The sequence below is a fragment of the Monosiga brevicollis genome, genomic scaffold, assembly GCF_000002865.3.
Source record: "Monosiga brevicollis MX1 MONBRscaffold_6 genomic scaffold, whole genome shotgun sequence".
In the NCBI taxonomy this organism is placed as follows: domain Eukaryota; class Choanoflagellata; order Craspedida; family Salpingoecidae; genus Monosiga; species Monosiga brevicollis.
The window spans coordinates 851,261-872,224 of record NW_001865043.1 but is presented as its reverse complement, the minus strand read 5'-3'; the positions used below and the strand labels follow the sequence as shown (position 1 = coordinate 872,224).

The 20,964-nt window shown below is 55.1% G+C and overlaps 7 protein-coding genes across 7 annotated transcripts in view; 3 read left to right on the top strand and 4 right to left on the bottom strand.

Annotated features, from left to right (window-relative positions):
* Window positions 1-744: 744 nt before the first annotated feature.
* MONBRDRAFT_24296 (uncharacterized protein) lies at window positions 745-1,920 on the bottom strand (the record flags this gene model as incomplete). The annotated part of the gene is made up of 1 exon (XM_001744475.1): window positions 745-1,920. The coding sequence occupies one exon, from the start codon at window positions 1,918-1,920 to the stop codon at window positions 745-747; it is 1,176 nt and encodes a 391-aa protein (XP_001744527.1).
* Window positions 1,921-2,763: 843 nt separating this feature from the next.
* Window positions 2,764-3,798, top strand: MONBRDRAFT_24295 (uncharacterized protein; the record flags this gene model as incomplete). The annotated part of the gene is made up of 1 exon (XM_001744678.1): window positions 2,764-3,798. One exon carries the CDS (start codon window positions 2,764-2,766, stop codon window positions 3,796-3,798), a length of 1,035 nt encoding a protein of 344 aa, XP_001744730.1.
* A 514-nt stretch (window positions 3,799-4,312) lies between these two features.
* MONBRDRAFT_31878 (uncharacterized protein) lies at window positions 4,313-10,053 on the top strand (the record flags this gene model as incomplete). The annotated part of the gene is made up of 12 exons (XM_001744677.1): window positions 4,313-5,697; window positions 5,820-5,873; window positions 5,982-6,063; window positions 6,133-6,198; window positions 7,426-7,718; window positions 7,895-8,056; window positions 8,162-8,436; window positions 8,580-8,844; window positions 8,962-9,106; window positions 9,344-9,438; window positions 9,594-9,747; window positions 9,769-10,053. The coding sequence occupies 12 exons, from the start codon at window positions 4,313-4,315 to the stop codon at window positions 10,051-10,053; spliced, it is 3,261 nt and encodes a 1,086-aa protein (XP_001744729.1).
* Window positions 10,054-10,356: 303 nt separating this feature from the next.
* Window positions 10,357-11,865, bottom strand: MONBRDRAFT_31877 (uncharacterized protein). The gene is made up of 8 exons (XM_001744474.1): window positions 11,811-11,865; window positions 11,668-11,696; window positions 11,465-11,573; window positions 11,295-11,371; window positions 11,103-11,172; window positions 10,860-10,978; window positions 10,646-10,730; window positions 10,357-10,538 (listed from the first exon to the last, which is right to left on the bottom strand). Coding segments are annotated over exons 1-8 (591 nt in total). The 5' UTR covers window positions 11,812-11,865; the 3' UTR covers window positions 10,357-10,437.
* Window positions 11,866-12,893: 1,028 nt separating this feature from the next.
* Window positions 12,894-13,892, top strand: MONBRDRAFT_36548 (uncharacterized protein; the record flags this gene model as incomplete). The annotated part of the gene is made up of 1 exon (XM_001744676.1): window positions 12,894-13,892. The coding sequence occupies one exon, from the start codon at window positions 12,894-12,896 to the stop codon at window positions 13,401-13,403; it is 510 nt and encodes a 169-aa protein (XP_001744728.1). The 3' UTR covers window positions 13,404-13,892.
* A 373-nt stretch (window positions 13,893-14,265) lies between these two features.
* MONBRDRAFT_24292 (uncharacterized protein) lies at window positions 14,266-18,616 on the bottom strand (the record flags this gene model as incomplete). Its single annotated transcript, XM_001744473.1, has 6 exons — window positions 14,266-15,760; window positions 15,886-15,956; window positions 16,071-16,193; window positions 16,279-16,361; window positions 16,811-16,945; window positions 17,275-18,616. 6 exons carry the CDS (start codon window positions 18,614-18,616, stop codon window positions 14,266-14,268), a joined length of 3,249 nt encoding a protein of 1,082 aa, XP_001744525.1.
* A 969-nt stretch (window positions 18,617-19,585) lies between these two features.
* MONBRDRAFT_7117 (uncharacterized protein) overlaps window positions 19,586-20,964 on the bottom strand; it is a gene marked incomplete at both ends in the record, with an annotated part of 4,460 nt that continues 3,081 nt past the window's right edge. The window contains 2 exons of the mRNA XM_001744472.1: window positions 19,586-20,249; window positions 20,350-20,731. Coding sequence (XP_001744524.1) covers window positions 19,586-20,249; window positions 20,350-20,731 — 1,046 coding nt within the window. The remainder of the gene's footprint in view (window positions 20,250-20,349; window positions 20,732-20,964) is intronic.

Sequence of the window (20,964 nt, the reverse complement as noted above, 5' to 3'; positions counted from 1 at the left end):
TTGGCCATAGGGGTGCTGGAGTTCCACCATCCGATTGACCAACATCTTGGCATGCTATGTTTGTGCCAGCCGTTTAGACCATGCTCGTTTGTCGAGTGTCCTTTATTCTTCTTTCCTGTGACTCTTGAGTTTAGGTGATCCGTGGCAGTTGTTGCGTTGGCTTCGCCTGGTGTATCAGTGTCAATGTTTTGCGTCATCCTCTCGAATATGTGCTTTGTCTTTTTAGGGCCAGTTTCATTTTGTCTTTTCTGCTCTTCTCCATCCTATCGTTTCCCACTTTGTGTTGGCCTTTGTCTTTTCTTCCACCCCACCCCGTGTTCGAATTGTCTTTCCTTGTCCGATTGGCCGCCATCGTGTGGGGTTTGTGAAAGCCAAACGGGTTTCCTTCAAGTTTGGTCGGCTTTTTCCCAAAAGAATTTTTGGGAAATCACCATATCGTTGTCTGGATGGAGGTGTATTGTTGTTGAAAACGGGAATTGAACATTCACCTACCCTCCCGCGCGCCTCATCCCAAGGAAAGGATTTGTGGCAGTGAACTCCTTTTGGTATCATGGCATCGCGAAGCGACTTGACAATCCACTTGACCAAGGGAAAATAGATTTGCGCACTGGTATCGAACACGAAGATTAAATTTTACAAAAGGGCTTTTCAAAAGCCATCTCTGGCCGGGCCAGCCGGCCCCTTAGAGCCACGCAGGGACGACAAGAAGCTTAGACCACAAGCGTCCAGAAGCGGGTGAGCCATTTAGTTGTTAGAGCGTGCATAGTCGCGCTCAAAGAGGTTGGAAAAGAGTTGGCGAAAAAGACCAGCCACAGCGTTATCATCCACCGCGGAAGCCGGCTTGGCCCGCTCAGCGGTTAGATGGTCGATAATGTTGCGAAGCTCGATGTCGCCAGCCTCGATGGGGTCTTCGCCAGATTGGGTCTCTGTCGAGGTACGGAGGAGGGGCACCCACGTTGAGGCATGGCTCCACAAATCATTGATCAGCCAATCTTGAGCATCATAAATATGATGGATGCCAACGACGTTGGTAAGGTGACGTTCCTTCAGCGTCTTGGGGCTAAAGTGGAGCAGATCATTGGGCGTGATTGCTTCACCGCGCACATATTTGGCGACAGTGCAGGCGTAAAAAACATGGTCCTGGTGGTAAGCGCATCCAGTGCCGATGGGCATGCGGACAAAGTCCATGTAGGCGTTTTGGGCGATGGCGGCAGCCATATCCTCCAGGCACTTATCCAGCTGACCCATTTGCACGAGCTCACGAGCGGCACCAGCACTGAAGATGAGCACGCCACCGTAAATGGTCTTGTGGCGTGGTGGCAGAGGGCCCCCGACAAAGGTCCAGAGGATGTATTGCAGGCCGTATATGGGGAATTCAAAAAGATTGAGACGTGAGACATAGTCGTGGCCCATCTCAAAGGGCCTGTTGGGGTTGCAGTACCGCAGGACATGGAGGAGGCGGGAGGTGGAAACGATGACGTCGTCATCGGCAACAATGTAGTACTTGGCGTCAGGGTAGCGGTGAACGAGGTCGTAAAAGCCATATACATAGCGTTCCTGAGCCTTGCAATACCCAGTCTCTCCGCCGGGCACGCGCACTTTGGTCTTGAGCGTGTCCGTTTGCGCGGTAGCTTGGTCGCTCACGACCAAGAGCTGTTTGAAGTGGTTCCACGTGGCCTTTGGGCCGCGGATCAGGGGCAAGCGCTGATCATGCACGCCCTGGCCCGTCACGACAAGAACGGCAATGTCATCTGGGGTTACGGCCACATTATGGTCGTGGTTGCAACGGGGGTGGTGAACGGCATAGCTCTTCCAGTCAGACTGCTTGAACCATACGCCCATGACCAGCAGGAAGTAAGTCCCCAGAGCCAGGTACATGGCCACCCGCAGCACGGTGGGACGCGGCACCCGAGGAAACATGCTGCACGATCTTCACCGCATGTACCTTCAGGCTGCTTTTACCTCTTGCCACAGCTATATCCGCACACTCACAACCTCAACACCATGCACTGCACTGCGTCCCTCGCAGCCATTCGCCATTTGCCACTCGCCACCAGCCATCTGCCGGTAAACTCGTTAACTGCCGGTGCACCCAAAAAAACAAAAAATTATTCAGCTCGTCAATGTCAGACGTTTACTGCTGTTGTTGCTGTTTTTATTTTTGTATTTTTCGGTTTAATAATGAGCACGCACTGGGAAAAGTTCAATAAAAATAAAAATAAAATAATTTGTGTTGGTGTGTGTGTGTGTGTGTGTGTCTCGCTCTCTCTCTGTCTTTCGGTTTTTTTTTTATCAGATAATTTCCTTCTTGTGCAGTGAGCGGCAGTGATCGGTTGGTGTGCGCCTCTTGGGGGACGCTGGCGTTTTGACTTGACTTTGAATCTGGGTTCAACTGCATCCTGTTCTCATTGCATTGATTTTGACTTCCTGACCAACTAGGGCTGCTTGGCTGTGTCAACGAAGCAACTCAGACCCATCGCTGTCTGTCCACACCAGCCTGCGCGCCCGGGCCGGCGCAAGCTCTGGTTGTGCGACTGACAAGAGGGGAACACCAATGTGCACGGTCCATGGCCCCTGATCGCTTGCTTTGGGTTGATCAAATCATGCTGCCCGCCGACGGCAAGAAGCTGGGGTCAATGGGACAAGCCAGGTAGTCACTGGGCCCGAACATTGCATTCAGTGGATGTGAGCGGCCAAGGGTCCCACGCCGTGTTACCCACTTCCGCGGTACCGGTGTGCCAATGAGCACGTGGGGCAGCCGTCATGAGTCTGTGGCGACGATTTACGATATTCCGCCATCGTTTCGCGCGGGTATGCCAGCTGCACATTGCCTTTACCTGCCGCGGCGTGCCTTGTCGCATCACCCTGGGCAATGTGCTCGCCGTCCTCCTCGTGCTCGTCTCCTTCTTCTCGCTACATGCCTTGTCTCTGCGCTATCCATTGCGGACCTTTACGACTGGCCGGCGTCTCTACGCCGCCTTTATTGATTCGGACGTCACCATTGCCCAGGACACGATGCTGCAGCTCCTTCCTGAACACATTCAGGACCGCCCGAAAGAGTTTACCGTCGTCATTTTGGGCCTTTGCCGCGACAACGAGCAGATGTTGCCGCGTACCATGGCTAGCCTACACAAAATTGGCAAATTATTCAAAAACTATCAAATCCTCATCTTGGAAAATGACTCGGTGGATCAAACGCCGGCCCTGCTACGGCAGCTGGCTCGCGAGGATGATCACGTGCACGCGCTTAGCCTCCAGCTCTATGATGACACCCTTCCCTTTCAGTTTGGAGAGAAGAGCAAACGGCGCACCTATGCCATGGCCAAGCTGCGCAATCGGCTAGTGGACATGATGCGCGCTGCTCCCTACAACACGGCTGACTACGCCATTGTGGTGGACATGGACCTTGTGACTTTGCCTGCTGAGCGGGCTATTCAGGCAGCCTTTCGTCTCAACTTTGACGTGGTTTGTGCGCATGGTATCAATTGGCATGTCCATCTCTTTGGTGGTCGCCGTCACTATGATGACTTTGCCATTCAAGACATGGCTGGCAATCGCGTGCGTTACGCCTGCTCTACCTGCGGCGAGCCCGCTATCGATCCCCTTGAGCTTGGACCCGAGACCCCAGCCTTGCGTCTGCAATCTTGCTTTGGTGGCTTTGCCATTTACAACCGTTCCATCTTTGACCACTGCAAATACTCGGGTGACGATTGCGAGCACCTCAGCTTCCACATGTGCGCCATCGACCATGGTTACGAGCAAATTTACCTCGATCCTCACATGGTCCTCGTGCGCTAAATTCGCATCCTCAGCTCGATATTCCGATGCCTCTCATGGCGTCTTGGCTCTTGCAGAGACTGCTGCGACTGGCCGCCGGCGCGCATTGTTTTGAGAGTTGATTTCCCTTATTGTTGTTGTTTTGTTTTTTTGTTTTGTTTTGTATTGTCAATCCTTCCTCCTTCCCAGGTCTATGAGCGTCTGGTGTCTGAGAGCATTCGGTGCTGGCCACCTCGTCTTTCTTGATGTCTTCTTTCATGGTAAACCCTCTGTTTGTTTGTTTGCTGATTTGAGGTTTTGCCCTACCCTTTTCAGCTGAAACCACCCTTGCATCGGGCGTGATCTGGTGTCCAACCCGCGTTTGCCAAAGGCTAAGAAAAAAAGAAAAAAACACCCTTTGCCCCACCCATCTCTTCTCTTGTCGCGGCACTTCAGTTCTCACTTCTAGTTAATCGATCTTTTCCAATTTTTTTGATTGTTCAAGTGCAAATTGTCAAAAAACATCAACGGGCAGTTGACACGTGGGCAGGCGAGCATGGACGGGGATACGGCAGCTGTAGCTGCCGCTGTAGGAGCTTGTGAGGTCCAAGCTGAGGAGTTGCAAAAACATCTTGCTGCAGACTTGCGCTGGCTGGACGAATTCAAATGGCTGCACAATGCGCCCGTGATCACCTTTTTCACCGCTCATCTGCACGAGCGCATCCCCAGCGCCTGGGCATCGGTGCTGAGCAGCTGCTCAGCTTATGACTTGGCTCGTCTGTGCCGGGACCGACATGAGCTCGGTGAGTCATTGGTTGCCGACATGCCGGACGATCTTTGTGCGTTTCTGGCCGTGGGCAATCGCGAACACGCGGCGCGTGCCCCCGTGGACCTGCCGGACGGACCCATCTTGACGCACGCGCTGCAGCAAATGAAGGGTGCCACACCCAAGAAGCGGCACGAATCTCGACGGTTGGTAGCGCTATTGGATGGTTTGCGCCGGAGTGAGGACTGCGAGGCGATACTGGACATTGGAGCCGGCTCGGCATACATAGGACAGCTCTTGCGGCTCTCAGATCCCACGGCCCGATATGTGGGCGTCGAGGGAAACCAATCCATCCACGCCGGTGCCACGGCTCGCGATGAGCGGGTGTTGCGACAGCGCCCCGTGCAGCGATTGGCTGCAGACGGTCAGATCAATGCAACTGGGTTTAGTATCGTGCATGGTCGCCTCGAGTGGCAGCAGCACGCAGAGAATGAGGCGGTCGTCACGCGGGCCCTGCGAACCATCCAGACCGTCAATCACCTGGATCTCGCTCCAGATAGACTGGATTCGGCGTCGGACCTTTCAGCGGTGCTCATGACAGGCTTGCACTGTTGCGGAGACTTGACCCCCAGCATGCTGACCTCCTTTGCGGAGCACCCAGGGCTGCGCAGCTTGGCCGTGGTCGGTTGTTGTTACCACGGTCTTTCGCTGCAGCAAGGACGCACCTACGACTGGTTTTGTCGTTGTCAGACAGCAGATGCACTGGCAGATGGGGCAAGGCAGGCACGGGCCGATCAGGTGCTAGGAAGTTACCGTCCGGCGCAGTCTCAGTCGCAACCCTCAACAACGAATGCGCTGCCCGGACGTTTCAACATGCAGCCAGGACACGACGACTACCACTACCAGCCTGCCCTGGTGTCTGGCGCCCGAGTGTTTGCCGCGTTTCCCATGAGCGCGGCGGCGCATGACGAGATGCGGACGACAGACCGCTTTCGTGTCATCGATCCCTTCTCAATGAGGCGCGCGTCTGCCTCCAACTTGGCCAAAACCTTGGCGGGATCACCGGAAGATTGTGCATTTGGCGTGCGAGCCACGCTGTACCGGACCGTGGTTGAAGAGGTACTGGATCGGCATCCCAATTGGCGCATCAAATCGGTGCGCTTCAAGCTCAGTCGGTAAGGAGCAGCGCAAGCGTCGAGTTTACGTCCTGCCAAACCTTTTTAAATGTATACCTGTTCTCCACTTGGTAAAGGCAGGCCTCGTACCCACGCCACAACACCATCACTTGCTCAAATAGGCTTCAGTATGGTCCTGATTTTGAAAGCTACTTGGCCAAGGCGTTTGAAAATTGGTCAGTCGGCGCCGATGCCCAGACTTGTTCTTGTCGGAGATGCCTCTCGCTGCATTGGTGTGTGCTTGATTGTGTGTCGATGCGCCCCCTCTGCCCCTGTTTTCTTAGCCGGGTGGCTCACCTCGACGAGCCGGTGAATGAGGAGGATCTTGCTGCACAGGAAGCGGCGCGCATCCTTGTCATGGACGAGGTAAGCATCGGGTTTGATCAGGCACCCGATTCAAAGGCACACGGCTGATGGACCCCCCTCCTCCCTTAGATCCGGCGGACCTTTGAGCATCGGGCACCTTTGGAGGCATATCTCCGCATCTTTTTGACCCTGCAGGTGCGCCCACTTTCAAACACCGTTTCTTTGGTGGCTGGTTTTCGGCACTCATCTAAGCGATGGGCATGATAGATGGTGGTGGAGTTGGTGATTGAAAGTGTACTCGTCAACGATCGGTGTTTGTACTTGCTTGAGCAGGGCTGTGGACGTGTATCACGCGTCCCACTCTTTGACGTGGCGCAAAGCCCGCGTTGCTTTGCCATCGTAGCCCACAAAGATAGATGAGATTTTAAGAATGTTTGACCATGCCACGCGACAATCGGCGAACGGCTCCAAGGAACAACAGACGAAAAAAAAAAACATGAAATAACAAGAACTGAGATTAACATCCGTCAAGCAAAAGCGGGACGTCAAGTCAACACACCGACTGGCCACACCGGCTGGCTCTCTGATCTTCGTCCTCTGGCTCTCCCGCCCTCCTTCCTTGTGTGCAGAGAGCGCTCCGGATTGATGTCTTATTTCCGCAGCCTTTGTTCTCAAGTGTGGTATTTTTGGCTTGATCCCCCTCTTCTCCACACCTACAAGTGTGACGGCTTGATCTCGTGCGCAACATGCATACTGGCGCTGGCGCGTGGCAACCACTACATAACGTGTGACAAAACACGACACAAATCTACGTGAAGCATCTCTTTCTCTGAGAGAGAGAGAGAGAGAGAGAGAGTGTGTGTGTGTGTGTGTGTGTGTGTGTACTCTCTCTCTCTCTGTGTTGGGCATGTGCACAGGGAAAAGTGGCGCGGGTGGCTGTTGCTAACGAGAGGTTGGACAAGAAAGAGCTGCTCAGCTCAATCGGCACAACCTTCTCCTCGTCCCCCCCCTCTCCCCCCCTCTCTCTCTCTCCCCCTCTCGTCTTTATTGCTTGACATTGTGCCGTCGTGCTATTTCTGCTTCCTCCTTGCCATCTCCGCTCACTCAAGTTCCATCACCTGCTTTCCAGCAACCAGACCTGGTCTGGTCGTATCATTCAGCCTCTTCCCCCTCGAGTGCCCACACGGTCGTCTTGCCTGCCACACCTGGCTCTCGATAAGGCAAGTCCTGCATCGCACTTGCCAAAAGGAAACGGCATTGAAAGCAGCAGACAAGCTTGGGGCAGACTCTGTGGGCTCCCCTTGGATACGCAAGGAAGGCATATATGCTTTCTTGAAGCCCTTCTGCCTCCGCTCCGCTCTCCGCTCCGCTCTCCGCTCGCAACTTAACTCGATGAATATTTGACCGGCTTTTCTATGACAGGCGGTTGCTAACCTGCCCCTCGGACCGGCTTTAAAGGCCGAACCCGTGTCCGGCTTCCTTGACGGGCTTTTGCCTGCCGGCTTGGGCTGCCAAGGGTTCTTAACCCTATATACCGCCCGCCCCCCAGCAACCCGGGCCGCTCGCCTCGACAGGCTGCCGTCGGGTGGCCGGCGGGTCACTGCGGTTGCCATGTCGGCCATGGCTGCGCGAGCGGAGCTTCCCGCCAGTAACAGTGCCAGCCCGAGCCCCTTTGCCACTGCTTCCTCGGCTCTGCCCGTGCGCCGTCCTGGCCGGTAGGTACTCGGGCCATTCAGCTGCAGTTCCGCCTCCTTACCAAATCGGACTTGCCTCTTCTCTTCGGGCGTCCGGCACGCGCGAGCTCCCCGTGCCTCGCGTTCATGCCAACGCCTCTGGGACCCGCGCTCAGCATGCCATCTCACGCCCGTGCCTTGTGGATAATCATTGATAGATCATTGGACGGTTTGGGCACAAAAAATGATCTGCTCACATCCCTGGCCGATGCGGCCACACGACAGCCCAGTGCCGCCGCACGCTTAAACCTGCGTACGGCACCCCACCACGATGATCTCAGCTCCACTCAGTCGCTTTTGAATAGCCTTCTTCCTATGGCGTATGTCATGCTACATTCCAAAATGCCCCGTTTGGTGACGGCCCACCGGCTTCCAATCCCGCCCCCTCGCATAGTTTCCCTCTCACCCTTTTTGGGTCTGGATAGGTCCGCTCCGAACACTCTAAAGTCGAATCAGCGCCACCCGGGACGACGGGCGCAACCTAGTGCAACTTCCCATGGTAGTGGGAGCAGCACGGACATGGCCGATGTAGAGCGTGTCCAATCGTCGCTGCATAACCACACGTCCTGGCTCCGCGAGCATCTCAAGCCGCTCGATGGAGCTCTGGCTGAAATGCAATCGACAACGACCTCGTCACCAGCTCAGAGCAACGATGTACATCCCAACCCGACGCCCAGTCGCACCTCACGAGCTGATCGTGGTACGTCCATTTCATCTACCTCGCCCCTATATTTGCTGGGTCGCTTGTAGCAGCAGGCCGTCCCGTGCCTGCCGTGATCTCCCCTTTGCGATGCCTTCGTCCTCACTCCATGGCTGCGTGAAAACATTCATCACTCCTCTCAGGAAGCGCGCAGGGCTCTGATACACTGGCTGACTTTCCCAATCTAGCCGAAGCGCTACTCGTTCTGGACCGGAGCAATGCCCATGTAGATGCTTCAGTCAAACCAGCCGTCTCTTTCAACGCGCTTATTGCTTTGGCCCTGCTGGAACACCCACGACACCGCATGACCGTGAGCGAGATTTACTCTTGGTTTCAATCCAACTTCCCGTACTTCAGCTCGCCGACCATTGGCATGAGCTGGAAAAACTCGATTCGCCACAACCTCAGGTCCGGCGGAGCACCCCAGGCGATTGATTAATGCTGGAAGCACACGCGCAACTCGTTGACAACTACGCTTTTGCCTTGCCCCGACTCATCTCCATGTCATTGCCGCATCTTCTGCAGCTCCAATCGTCATTTCGTCAAGGTGGAACGCGAAGACGACAGCCATCTGCCAATGAAGGGCGCTTGCTGGACTCTTCTCTCGGAGAGCCTGGTATTCCTGGCCGGAATCAAGGCACAGCACGCTGCCCAGTCTCCTAGCAAACGCGTAGCACGGCACGGGCGTCGCGCCAAGTCGTCCTCTCATGAACTCCAAGCGAGTCTACAGGTCTCAGGCTATACCCCGACTTTTAGTCCTCCACCCGAGGACCGTGCGCGCTCGCCTCGCCGGCCTCGACCGCCGCACTCAGTGCGTGGGACTACGGGCCGCCGCCGTCGCGCCATCAAAGAGGAGCTCGTGTTGTCTCCTCAGGCGCGTGCCATGGCACCCGCGGACGCCGCGCAGATGCTGCTTACTCTGAGTGGTAAGAAGTCCTTACCTGCCATTCCTGGCCGGAGTGCCCGAGGTGCCGATGCCCTAGGTCGTTCAGCAGATGCCGAGTACGTGCTACACGCCTATCGCTGCTGCCTCTCGTTCAAATCTGTCCTTGTGTGAGCCACAGCTCTGGTCTTGCTGTGTCTGGAAATGTAAGCAGCTCAGCGATTCCAACGTGATTTCTTATCGTTTTGGTTTTTTATTTTCGTAACCCGTGCAGGCTGGCGACGCCCGTACGTCAGCTGGATGCCTCCATTCTCGCCGGCATGGAGGCTGAGAGCGATGAGCGCGATCCGGAGCGCAACCGCCGATTTGCTCGCCGTGTACGCGAATCCCCCAATCCGGCGCTTTTCACCTTCTCTTCTTCCGTGTCGGTACGCGGTTTCAAGACAGAGGAGACGGCCAGAGAGCCTGACTCGGACGGCCCGGAGAAAATGGATGACATGGATGACGCTGAGATGATGACCACCGTGGCCAGTGGCGAAGGGGCCCTGGGCGAACGACCCGGAGCTATGGGTGTGGCTCGTCGCCGCCTGAATCTCCCCGAGGTAGAAGAGGATCCTGTTGCTGATTTGCCGGACGGCATGGATACAACAGGTGATGAGCTCTCTGCTTCAGCCGCCCTCTTGTCTCTTGCCGGACAAGGCACCGTGTTCCATGGCCGCAAGACTCCCATGTGAAATTTCTCGATCTCTTGGGCTGAGGCTGTGTAAGCCACGTGAAGCGGGCTGGCAGAATAAATGCAGATTCGATCATAACTTTTGTGTATTTGAGTAAGCTTCACCTATGTCGAGGGTGGAAGTTTGTCCTTTGGATGTGAAGAGGAATCGACTTGTTTTACAAGAAACGAATCAGTGTACAGGGACTGCGAGACGACTGCCATCATGAATTGGAAAGAAGAAAAAAAATAAGAGGAGAGGGGGCGTGCGGGTCACACGGAAAGAAGACAAAAGCGGACAAAAAAAAAGACATCATGCCAGTAGCAGGCAAAAACACGGGGCTGTTATACACATCAAGGAAGCATGCACGGGTCAACCGGGCAGCGGCGCAGTCGGCTGTCGCAGTTACAGAACGTTATCAGCGATCATTTGGCGCATGCATTTGATAATGTTGTCCAAAAGATCTTTGTATTCAGGCGTGTTGTAAAGCTTTGTGAGAACGTCGCCTGCCAACATCAAAAAAAGAAATGGGGTGAGTGTGGGTGCAGCGAATGGGCATGGGAGGCAGCGAATGGGCATGAGAGGCAGCAACAGTTGTGGTGCACACTCTGACCGTTGCCATAAAAGCCAAACACGTTGTTGACGCGCCCCTTGGATTTGTCCGTGAGGTGGCGAGCGATCAAGGCCTGGAGAGCTTCCTGTGTTGCCGCAAGCCGGCAGAAGGGATTGGGCATGCATAATAAGGCCATGGGCGATGTGTCGTTGTGAAGAAAAATAAACATGTGAAAAAAAATGATACCCCACCCCAAGCGGATTGTTTGACGTACGCGGCACTGGTTCAACAAATCGCAGAGGAACTCGGCATCAAAAGTAAACGCCACATCGTAATACGAGACCATGGTCAGAATGGCCATTTTGAACTTGCCACGAAGCTCATTACCAACGGCTAGGCAATGGCACAGGGCGGGGTAGCGAGTGAGATACGGCCCCAAGTCTCCACGTGTCATTGCACAGGACTGAAAGCTCCTCAAGTCGAGGCGTGCGAGTCTGGCTGGACGCTTCAGACTCACTTAGTTCCTTTTGATTGAACTGGCCCTTTTGATAGAGCAAGCCAAGCTTGACGACGACCTTGATCAGATCCTGATGGGGATGAGCATATCAGAGGGTAAGTCGAGTTGACCAAGGAACAGACTTGACGACAAATCAAAGGAGGCAACAAGACACAAAGTGACGGACAGGACAGTCCTGGATGCATGACAAACCTTCAGCACTTTTTTGGCGGCCTTTTTGTCGCCCAGCTCGCGCAAAGCCAGATCATAGAGACAGTCGAGAAGCTCACCTACAAAAGAGACGTAAGGGCGTGCATTCCGTTTTAATACACCACTCACGCAGGCGCCTTGCTCATCAAGGACCCCGGTCTCGGCCAACATACCAGAGTTGTCGTCAATGTAGTTTTTGATCGAGCCCTTGGATTTCACGGTCATTCCCAGAAACTTTTTCTGAATGCGAAGTGCCAGCGACTTGGAGGCGCCCTTGACGGGCTACTCAGAAACAAACATTCCGAGTATCAGGCACATGAGCCAACGGGCCCCTGGGCCTCGGGAGAAGCAGCAGCTACCGTGGGCGATGACACACCTCATCGGCCATTTCTTCGTCGGACGACACTGCTCAAATCCCAGCCCATCCGAATGATATCATGAGAAGAAGCGTTTGAGGCCTCTGGCCAGCGCGCACACAAACACGTAGACATCCATAGGGCGCGATGCAAAGAAACGTACTCTCGGTAGTCTTCAAAGAGCGTGTGTGTCGTTTGGGCAGAGGGAGATCCTGCTCACTCTACCTATGCATGCGAGGCGGCCAGGGGAGGGCGGATGTGAGGCGGTCCAAAAAGATAGAGCCAATAAACAAGGTCCATCGCTCCACTTCTTCAAACGCGCCCTTGCATGTCCTCCTCCCCGCTCGTCGCCAACAGCGCGCGTCACCATCATCAAGGACAAGCAGACAACGACCCGCTGCCTTTTTTTTTTTTTTTTTTTTTTTTTTTTTTTTTTTTTTTTTTTTTTTTTTTTTTTTGTCGAGTGCCTGACCAACCTTCAAAAGAAAACTGTAATAAAGATCACACTACCAAGGCCGATCAAATTCATCTGACAATTCCTCTATCCATGATCTATTTTTAGTCTCAAAGATGAAAGCGTGATGCTTGTCAGACCTTTTCGTGCCCGCTCCGACGTCCTCTGAGGGCCGGGGAGTATCAGCTGGTAGCGGTGGAGGTATGCCGGAAGAAAGGGCAGCGGCCGTCCGCCCCGTCGCCGGCAATGCGAGTCATGGGCTATTGTCTGCACGACCCAGTCGTGTCAGGCAGCGTGGCGATGGCAGAACCAAGTCATGAAAGGCTTTTGCAGCGTCCGTTACCGAAAAGAGAGCTTTAGTAAGTCGATTTGCTCCAAGTTTTAAAGCGGCACAGATCGCGATGACACACACTTTTACACTTGAACGAAACTTCCCCTCCTTTTTTTTTTTTTTTTTTTTTTTTTTTTGGCCGGGTGTTTCTGTGGGTTTGCATCAGCATCACGAGGCACAGCACGTCGGAGCCAGGCTGGTTGCTTGCACGGGTGGTGGTCGGCGTGTTCGGGCAGCCATTTTCTTAATTTGCAAACAACCCCGGAAGCGGCGATCGCGCGCAAGGGCCTGACAGAGCACGACAACCTCATCAGGCGACTACCTGCCCTTGGTGAGTACACAGCATGGCACGCCCGTTTGCATCAGCTGCCAGCAGCCCTGACCCACCTCACCACATTGTCTTACCTGTACGGGCCCTGCAGTCTACCCTCTTGTGAACCACTTGACTACGCTCAATCAAGATGGACATGGACGATGACATGGGCATGCCCTCAAATGGGTTCTGCTCTGGCTCGGGCATGGTCATGAACGATGGCTTTGGGCGGGCCCCGTCATTCTGCCCCATCTTTCTCTTTCACAACGTCGTCATTGATACCGCGGGCAAATATGCGATTGCTCTCATTGGCACATTTTGCATGGGCCTCTTCAATGAGCTCTTTCGGTGGTACCGTAACCGTCTCGAAGCACAAGAGAGCACTCGCCCCATTCTGCAAGATCTGTGTGTCGCCCTGTCATACGGCATCCACATGCTCAACGCCTACTTTCTCATGCTGCTCGTCATGCTCTATGAGAGCCTTTTCTTCGTCATGATCATCCTCGGCCTGGCCACGGGCTCTTTCGTTGTTCGTCAACTCCAGCGACATGTGCGCAAAGTCGGCGCATACCAAGATCTTGATGGGCGCAAGCCTTCGGCCCTAACGCCTATTGTCCAAACGCCCAGTGGCACCTCCCCGTGCTGTGGGGGCAATTAGGCACCCAAGCGTCATATCAAGGATGACCAAGGCCTTGTTCAAGCATCCTTTGGCTCGCGAGTGTGCCAGCATTTGCTTCTCGTACATTTTCGTCTCGTTGGCCAGAAGAACGATGCAGCTCCATCCGACGCAAGTGTTTGGATGACTCCTCGGTATGGGCTGGGCACGCACTCGGTCCTCGTCCTGGCTTTGCCCCAACCCATCACAAAAGGCGGCCGTGATTTCGTTTGCTCTTGAGTTTAGATTATTGTTTCTTCGTCTTTGCCCAGGGATTGCCTAGCGCTGCAGATCGGGCCGTGGTGTTGTCGCTGTTGGCACTTGCACATGATTAGACTGCGCCTTCTTATTTTCCGTCCTCTTTCCGCTCTGCATTTATTTCTCATCCATTGTGCCCCGTCATGTTCACACTCACTGCCTCATGGCTCTAGTCGTTTGCCTCAACCTGGACGCCAGTTGTAATTCCTTCATCAATCAATCAATCAATCAATCAATCAATTCTACAATCAACAGATTTAGCATCAAAAGGAAAAGAAAGGAAACGTGCAAAACAACAAGAGGGGGCGGGGGCTCGTTTATGCCAAGACAGCAGGCGGTGGCGGAAGTTGCACAGCCACAGACAAATACACCATTGAAGAACAAAAACGGACGTTCCTTAGGATTGGTTTTTATTGTTTTTTTCCAGGAACAGAGGAATCAGGTAGCAGCACGAGCAAGAACAGGCTGGTGCCACATCGTGAACAGTTAAAAGAGAGAGGGGGAGCAGTAGAAGGCAGATACGACAATAACATAAGAAAAAATCATGGATGGCCGATGGCAAGCATCAAGGGCCGGCTATTCAACAAGGGAAAGGTGTTTGTTCCAGTTAGTTGGCCACCTCGAGGGCCTCGAGATGGGTAAAATCAGTCTCGAGAAAGTTGGTCAAGTTCATCATGGAGGATAGGCGTCGACCCAAGGGAGGGATCTTGCCGGGGGGCAGCACGGGTTGGACGCGCTCCTTGTCCAGACTAATAAAGGAGCCACGGTTGGAGTTTTCCTTGGTCGTGTCAGATTCAGGGTCCTGAATGGACTGGTCAACGATGCTGAGATTCTCGAGGTCCACATCAAAAGCATCAGCAACATTAAGCAAGGAGGACAGTCGACGAGACAGGCGATGTTCATGCACGGCCGGTGCCTTGTCCGACGATTCAGCGTCCTCCTCCGCGGCTGACGCCTCGTTGGCGTTTTCGTTCTCCTCGCTGTCGTGCACGCCATCGCAAGGCTCATACTCGGCCAACGGGTCCTCATCAATCAAAGCATCTTCATCCTCGTCGCTCTCCTCGCTTTCGTTAAGGGTGTCCTTGAGCACCGGCTGTGCTTGCGCCTCCTCGCTGCTCTCGACAGCTTCTTTCAGCTCGGGCATCTCAGCAGAACTGCTGAGAGTTGGTGAGGTGGCTTCGAATTCAAGAGAAACGGTGGAGAGCGTGCTGGCCTCCCTTTGCAGAATGGGAGCGTCGGTCAACGCCCCATGTGTCGCCGTGACGCCTTGTTCAGGTTCATCGGAAACTTCATCGTCTTCCTCGTCCGCCGATGAGTTGTCATCGTCCTCCGCCTCGACCGACGACACGGTGCGAGAGCGAGGTTTCACGTCCTCCGGCTTGGCAACTTGCGCATCAAGATCCGAGGCACCAGTAGAGATTGGGCTTGCAACGTGCTCATCCACAGTGGTCACCTTCGCCTCCTGGACGGATTCACCGGGCCTCTCGGCCTGCACGGCTTGTGCATCCGCGCCTTGGCCCACAAGGCTGCCATTAAAAACATACTTGGGTCGGCAGATAGTCACTGGGGCCGGTGTGGTGGAGGTGGCCGAAATCTTCTCAAACAGAGCGCGAATGCCTCGCACAGATTGATTGGCTGTGACTGCGGTCTTTGGCGGCACCACGTCGCACTTGACAGCACCAGAAGCGGAGACTCCCGATGCCCTGGGCGTCGCTCGGACCGGGGCTTCGGGCTTGGATCCCTGCGGCTCTTGAGCCGGCGACGGGACTGCCGCCGTCACTGCAAAGGCTCGGGCCACCTCAGCCACCTTGGCCGTTGACGAACGGCGTCGGGATGCCGCCTCTCGGGCCTGAGGCGCCGTACCCTCAGTTTGAGTCGTCAAAAAGCGAGCCGCAATAGCGGCGACGCCGCCTCGCTTGGCCATTGACTCGGACTCGCGCAAAGCCTTGTCGGATACGGTCGGGGGTGCCGGGGTGGTATTGCCTCCAACGACCGAGTTGACGGGTGGTTGCCCATGAAACGCCTTCATTCGTTCAGCCAGGGCCGGCGCAGCCTTGGGGGCACTCACGGCCTTCTCGGAAGAGGCCGGTCGGGCAGGCACCCTGAAGCCACGGCAAGGATGAGTTGAGTGCGCCAGTACAAAGCATTAAAAAAATACATATCCGCATATACAATTGCAAATGACCGGATGCATGGCCCAATAGAGCACGCCCTCATCAAAACTTACGATGAAGCCTTGGTAGTGACGGTGTATGAGCTTGGCTTGTCGGAGGCATGTGCACCAAAGTTGTAGTTTCCCTGCGCCAAAACAAAGGTTAGACTGATTGGCCCTTGGCATTTGGAGGTACTGGAGCTGGCGACGAGGCAGCTCCTGAAAAAAAACAACAAGCACACAGATGCCCTGCAACTCACCTTTGCCTTGAACATTTGCTTAAAGTGCGGCTTGCAATAGAGAACTCCGCTCATGGCTGCATAAGTGCCCGCAGAAAGGCTCTTCTTGCACACTGAGCATTTGAAGCAGGTTTTATGGTACACCTGTGTGATATGGGACAAGGCGATTCGTGAGTGTGCTTGCGATAAGCACACGTCTGGGCCCAAAGTGGACTACAGCTGTACGCACCTTTTCATCGGCTTCAAGTTTTTCCATGTAGTACACGGGCTTGCTGCACACTTGACAGCCGGCCGCCTTGGGCGGTTGCCAGCCTAGGTCACATCGCGATTGGGCGAGGTGAGAAGGTCATGCGATTGATGTCCAACCGCGTTGGTGAGCGGCAGCGGTCGCAGCTGGTGCCGCAGGGCCCAGAAACACTCACCTTTTTTGGTGACAGTCATGGTGGTGGCGGCGATGGGCACAGTGTGGTCGAGGACAGCGCAAGAGACGATCCCGGCCAACAACGAAGCGATGGCGGGTCAGAGAAAATGGCCGACCCCACCAACCAAGTCTTGGTACCTACCCCAGCGACTGAAAAGCTGCCTCGTTTAAGACAGGGTAGGGCACCTGAGGCAAAGCAAGCCCCAGGCGGGGACGCTCGTGGCCTTTGCTCAGAGAGGCAAGAGCCGCGAGACGCATTGTCCGCTGATCATGCAGAATGAACGCGCCAACAAGAAAACAAAAAAACGCAAGCACATTTCTCCACGACAGACGGATGAACAGGGTGGCGGATAGATGGGCAAGTGGATGGCCACCGCGCGCGCCTTGGTCTCCTGCCTTGGCAGCCATGGCATGTTGAAGCCGCGGCGCGCGCGGCACGAGAGCGGACAGGATCCCTCAACAACCCCGTGCCATGCTGACAATTGAAATGTCAGATCATAATGGTTTATTTAGGAGAGCTGATGTATTCTCCTTCAATTTGTATTCTGGGCCAGCACAAACGAGCGAGAAGGGACCGACGGCAAAAAAAAAAAAAAAAAATACACGACCGCCTATCTACCCTCGAGCAGTATACGTCCCCATGTGCATTGACATACACAGCCACGTTATAATAGAAAAAGAAAGGGCCGGGCCCTCATGTGCCTGTTCCGCTCGGAGCTCCGTGCAAGGGTCTCACCCCGCTGGCCCGGCACCGATTTCAGCTCTCCACAATGGCCACCACCACAGAGATATCATCTTTCTTACCGCCGCTGTAGAACATGTTGAGCTCCTCCGTGGCTTCACGTGCAAAGGGTGAGTCGGCGTTACGATCCAAACTGACATTAAAGGCAGCCGCGGCGAGCCGGTGATGCAGGGTTCGCCGTGAACTGGGCTCTGAACAAATTCGCGCCATGTCTGACGGCAACAAGTTGTCCCACAAGCCGTCGCTGCCCATGACAACAATGTCGTCGGGCTGTAGAGCCAGTGTTTTGACGAGGCCCGCCTCTGGCGTGTCGCCCTGAGCATGGTGGCCCAGCTGGTAGGGACAGCCAAAGCGGTGCTCCAAAACGGGTGTGCGGTACAGTACACCATAGACATCGGCACCGCCAATGGTACCCCGCCGGCGCAAAACGCTCAAGCCGCTATCCCCGAGATTGTAAACGTCGAGGGCGCCGGTGGAGCCATCGAAGCAGGCACTCACCAGGGTGGAGCTACCCTGCACACCGTCAGTCAAGAGCTGTTGATACACGTGCTCCACCATCTCCACCAGGGTCAAGCCGGGCCGGACTCGCTCGGCGAGTGGGGCTTTGGCATAGGCGCTGGCAGCGCTGTCATGTTGGTGTGCAAGTCCAAGGGTTAGCTCCCGAGCCCAAGCGCCAGCATCAATGCCCTCACTATGCCAGGCATGTACACCGTCGGCCAGGAAGAGGCCATGCAAAGGACCAGTTTCGTGACTGATGGCATAAGCGTCCTCTCCAGCATAGCCTTGCATCCGGCCTACTAGACCCTTGCGGCCTTGTTGGACTTTATCCGGATGCGGGTAAGCCACTGAATGTACGATCAGCGACAGGGGCTTCTCCTGGGTCTTGAGACGCACCTCATCGGGTGTGACGGACTGCTGGGGTGTGAGTGTGACAGACAGCGTCGGGTTGCTGGCCTCATGGCGGCCCCCCAGCCACCGATTACATTCAAAGGTAAAAACGCGGCGCAGACGGTTGTCATCGTCCAAAATGCGCAATATCACCGAATTGAGTAACCACCCATCGTCCTTTCCTGGGCGGTCAGGCCCGATGACAAGAGCACGAATGCGCCCGAGATCATCGCAGCGCTCGCGAAAGATTTCGCGCTGTCCCCGCTCAAAAAGGCCAGACTTGGGGTGCAGGCGTCCCTCAAATGAGTTGCGCGAGCCCTCGACCTTGACCAGAGCGTTGCATTCGCAACCAGCAGCACGCGCATCGCTGGTCAAAATGTCAAACTCGAGAATGGGAGAAGCTGCCCGCTGGCCCGCGCGCAGAAAGCGCCATGCGGTCATCCAGCCAGCTGGCCCAACACCAGCACCGTGGAGGCGACTGCGCCCACACAACCCCCACAGCCCAGTGGCCCACATCTTGGAGGCAAATGGACCGAGGGGGACCGTGGGGCAGCTCGCAGCCCAAGGCGGGTAGTGGGGTCGGGTAGCACTATCGTTGGCCGCCGAGTGCCCGAGCCGTCGAACCAGAGCCACTAGCAGGGATAGGAAGCTTTCAGAGGCCACGGGAGAACTGCACCGACGGGCTGGGGGAGTAGATGAATAGACAGAGGCATCCACGGGCAGTGGCGACGTGGGGGAAGGTGGAGACCTCGCAAAAAAACAGACAGGTCACACCTCGCTTGAATCTTGACAGGTCTGACGCCTTTGCGAGGGATCCGCGAGAAGAAACAGCAAAAAAAATGAGAAGATGAAACGAAAGGTTTCCCTCCGGTGATGCCACCAGCTGTTGAAAACCTCTATCGCCTTTGCCGGTGCCGATGCCGTTCACGACAACTTGACACCCAGCACCCAAATAAATGCCTCACAAAAGACAAGGAACAGAAAATCCAAAAAAAAAAAAAAAAAAAAAAAAAAAAAAAGAGAGTGAGATTATCACACAAATTCGCATGATGTGTTACAATTCCACTCCTAGAGATAAACTCCGAGGTAGAGCTCCACCAGCACAGCAGAGCATGAGCGGTCAAGGATTTTCTCAGCCACCCCTCGCTGTGTTTCTCTTGCGTCTCTCTCTCCTCTTTCTGCTTTCATTTCTTCTTTTGCTCCTTCTCTATTCTCTCGTGACTTACTGATCGCGCTGTGCCACTCTGATTGTTATCATGTCGTCATCTCAAACTCAATTAACTCTGGCTCGAGCCAGGGCATCGTCTAGTCACAATCAATCAACCGGCACGCCAGCCGACGCACAGCGTCGGTTCAAACTGAGACACACTTGCTTGATGCGGTCCATGTCGGCACCAACGCTAAAAGTCAAAACAGTGGACACTCCTTCCAGTGCACTTCACTTAAACAAATCAAAACCACCCGTGTTCAGGGCCGGCCGGAGCTTTAAACTGCGCCCATGGTCATAGGCTCAACGGAACGGTTGTCAAGAGGACATTTGGCGCCATACGCCTCCAGCCAAGTTCGAATACAGGCCTCGTGATACACGTGATGACAGGCGGGGAGCGCCACCACGGCGCTACTATCCGTATATGCCTCCATGCAAATGCTACAATCAATCGGCTTTGACGAGGCGTGATCGCTCAAGGCGGCAAAGGAAACAACGACGAGCCCAGCCAACAAGGCTGGGTCTGCCGTTGTCTTGGGCAGCTGCTCGTCCAGTTCTAATAGTAGCTCATAGTCCTCGGGGGTAATGTCTCGATACTGCAGGTCCTGAAGAAGCTTGTCGCGGGCCGTGCGCGCAGCGTTGGCCTGCAGAACGTGGGCTCGCAGAGCTGCGGGAAGGACTGGGGCAACTGGAGGCAATGGCTGATCCCATTCTGGAGTGTTTGCAGTGTTTCGCGGTCGAGAGTGGCATGTCCCTTTGGCCCAGTCTTGTGCTGGCGCTGCTGCCAGCACATCGGGGGCAGCAGCCTGCTTCTGAATGGAGCGAGCATGGCGGCGCTGAAACGTCGCCAAGAATGGCAGTGAGCGAGATGCCGGGACCAAACGACGACGGCGCGCGCGGCGATCCGCACGATCTTCACTCCGGATGGCCTTGGTACGGTGGCTACAATGAGAGAGGGACCAATAAGAATGGCTCGAGTGAGTCTACTGGGTGGTGAGCAAACAACACTTGACAATTTTGGACTGGGCCCCTTGTCACGCACCCTTGACGGCGAACGAAGCCACGACGATGCAGATCCAGATCTCGTTCATACTCCTCAGCGAGAAAGTCGGCGGCGTCCATCAGCTCGTACGTGTACGGCTCACCCGTGCTTCCATCATCATCACTGCAGTCATCCTCATCCACCTGAAGGACTCCGTTTGCAAGCTCTTCCGCCCAGTCAAATCCCACGTTGGCATCAGTGTTGGCATCCGTGTTTTCTCCATATACATCAATCCCCGTTGGCACATCAGGCAGAGCAGGCCCGTATTCATGTTCAAAGCAGAGCCAACGAGCCGCATTCGACAGCCCAGATGGCGACTGCCCCTGGGTTTCTGGGGAGGATGCACTGACCGGCGCCGCTGGACCAGATGCGGTCGCCATGACTTTTGACACACAAGGGCAAGCACAAACTAAAGAGATGGGATGGAACTGGCAAAAGCAGCCACAACACCACCACTGCGCGCCGACCTCCTCCAATGCCTGATGTGGCGGTCAAGAAAATGGAAGACCTGACATCTGAATCTCCGCCCCCCCCCTGTCCCCTTGCGCTTGCCATCATCACCATCAGTCAGTCATAACCACCCCCCACCCCCCCCCCCCAAAAAAAAAAAAAAAA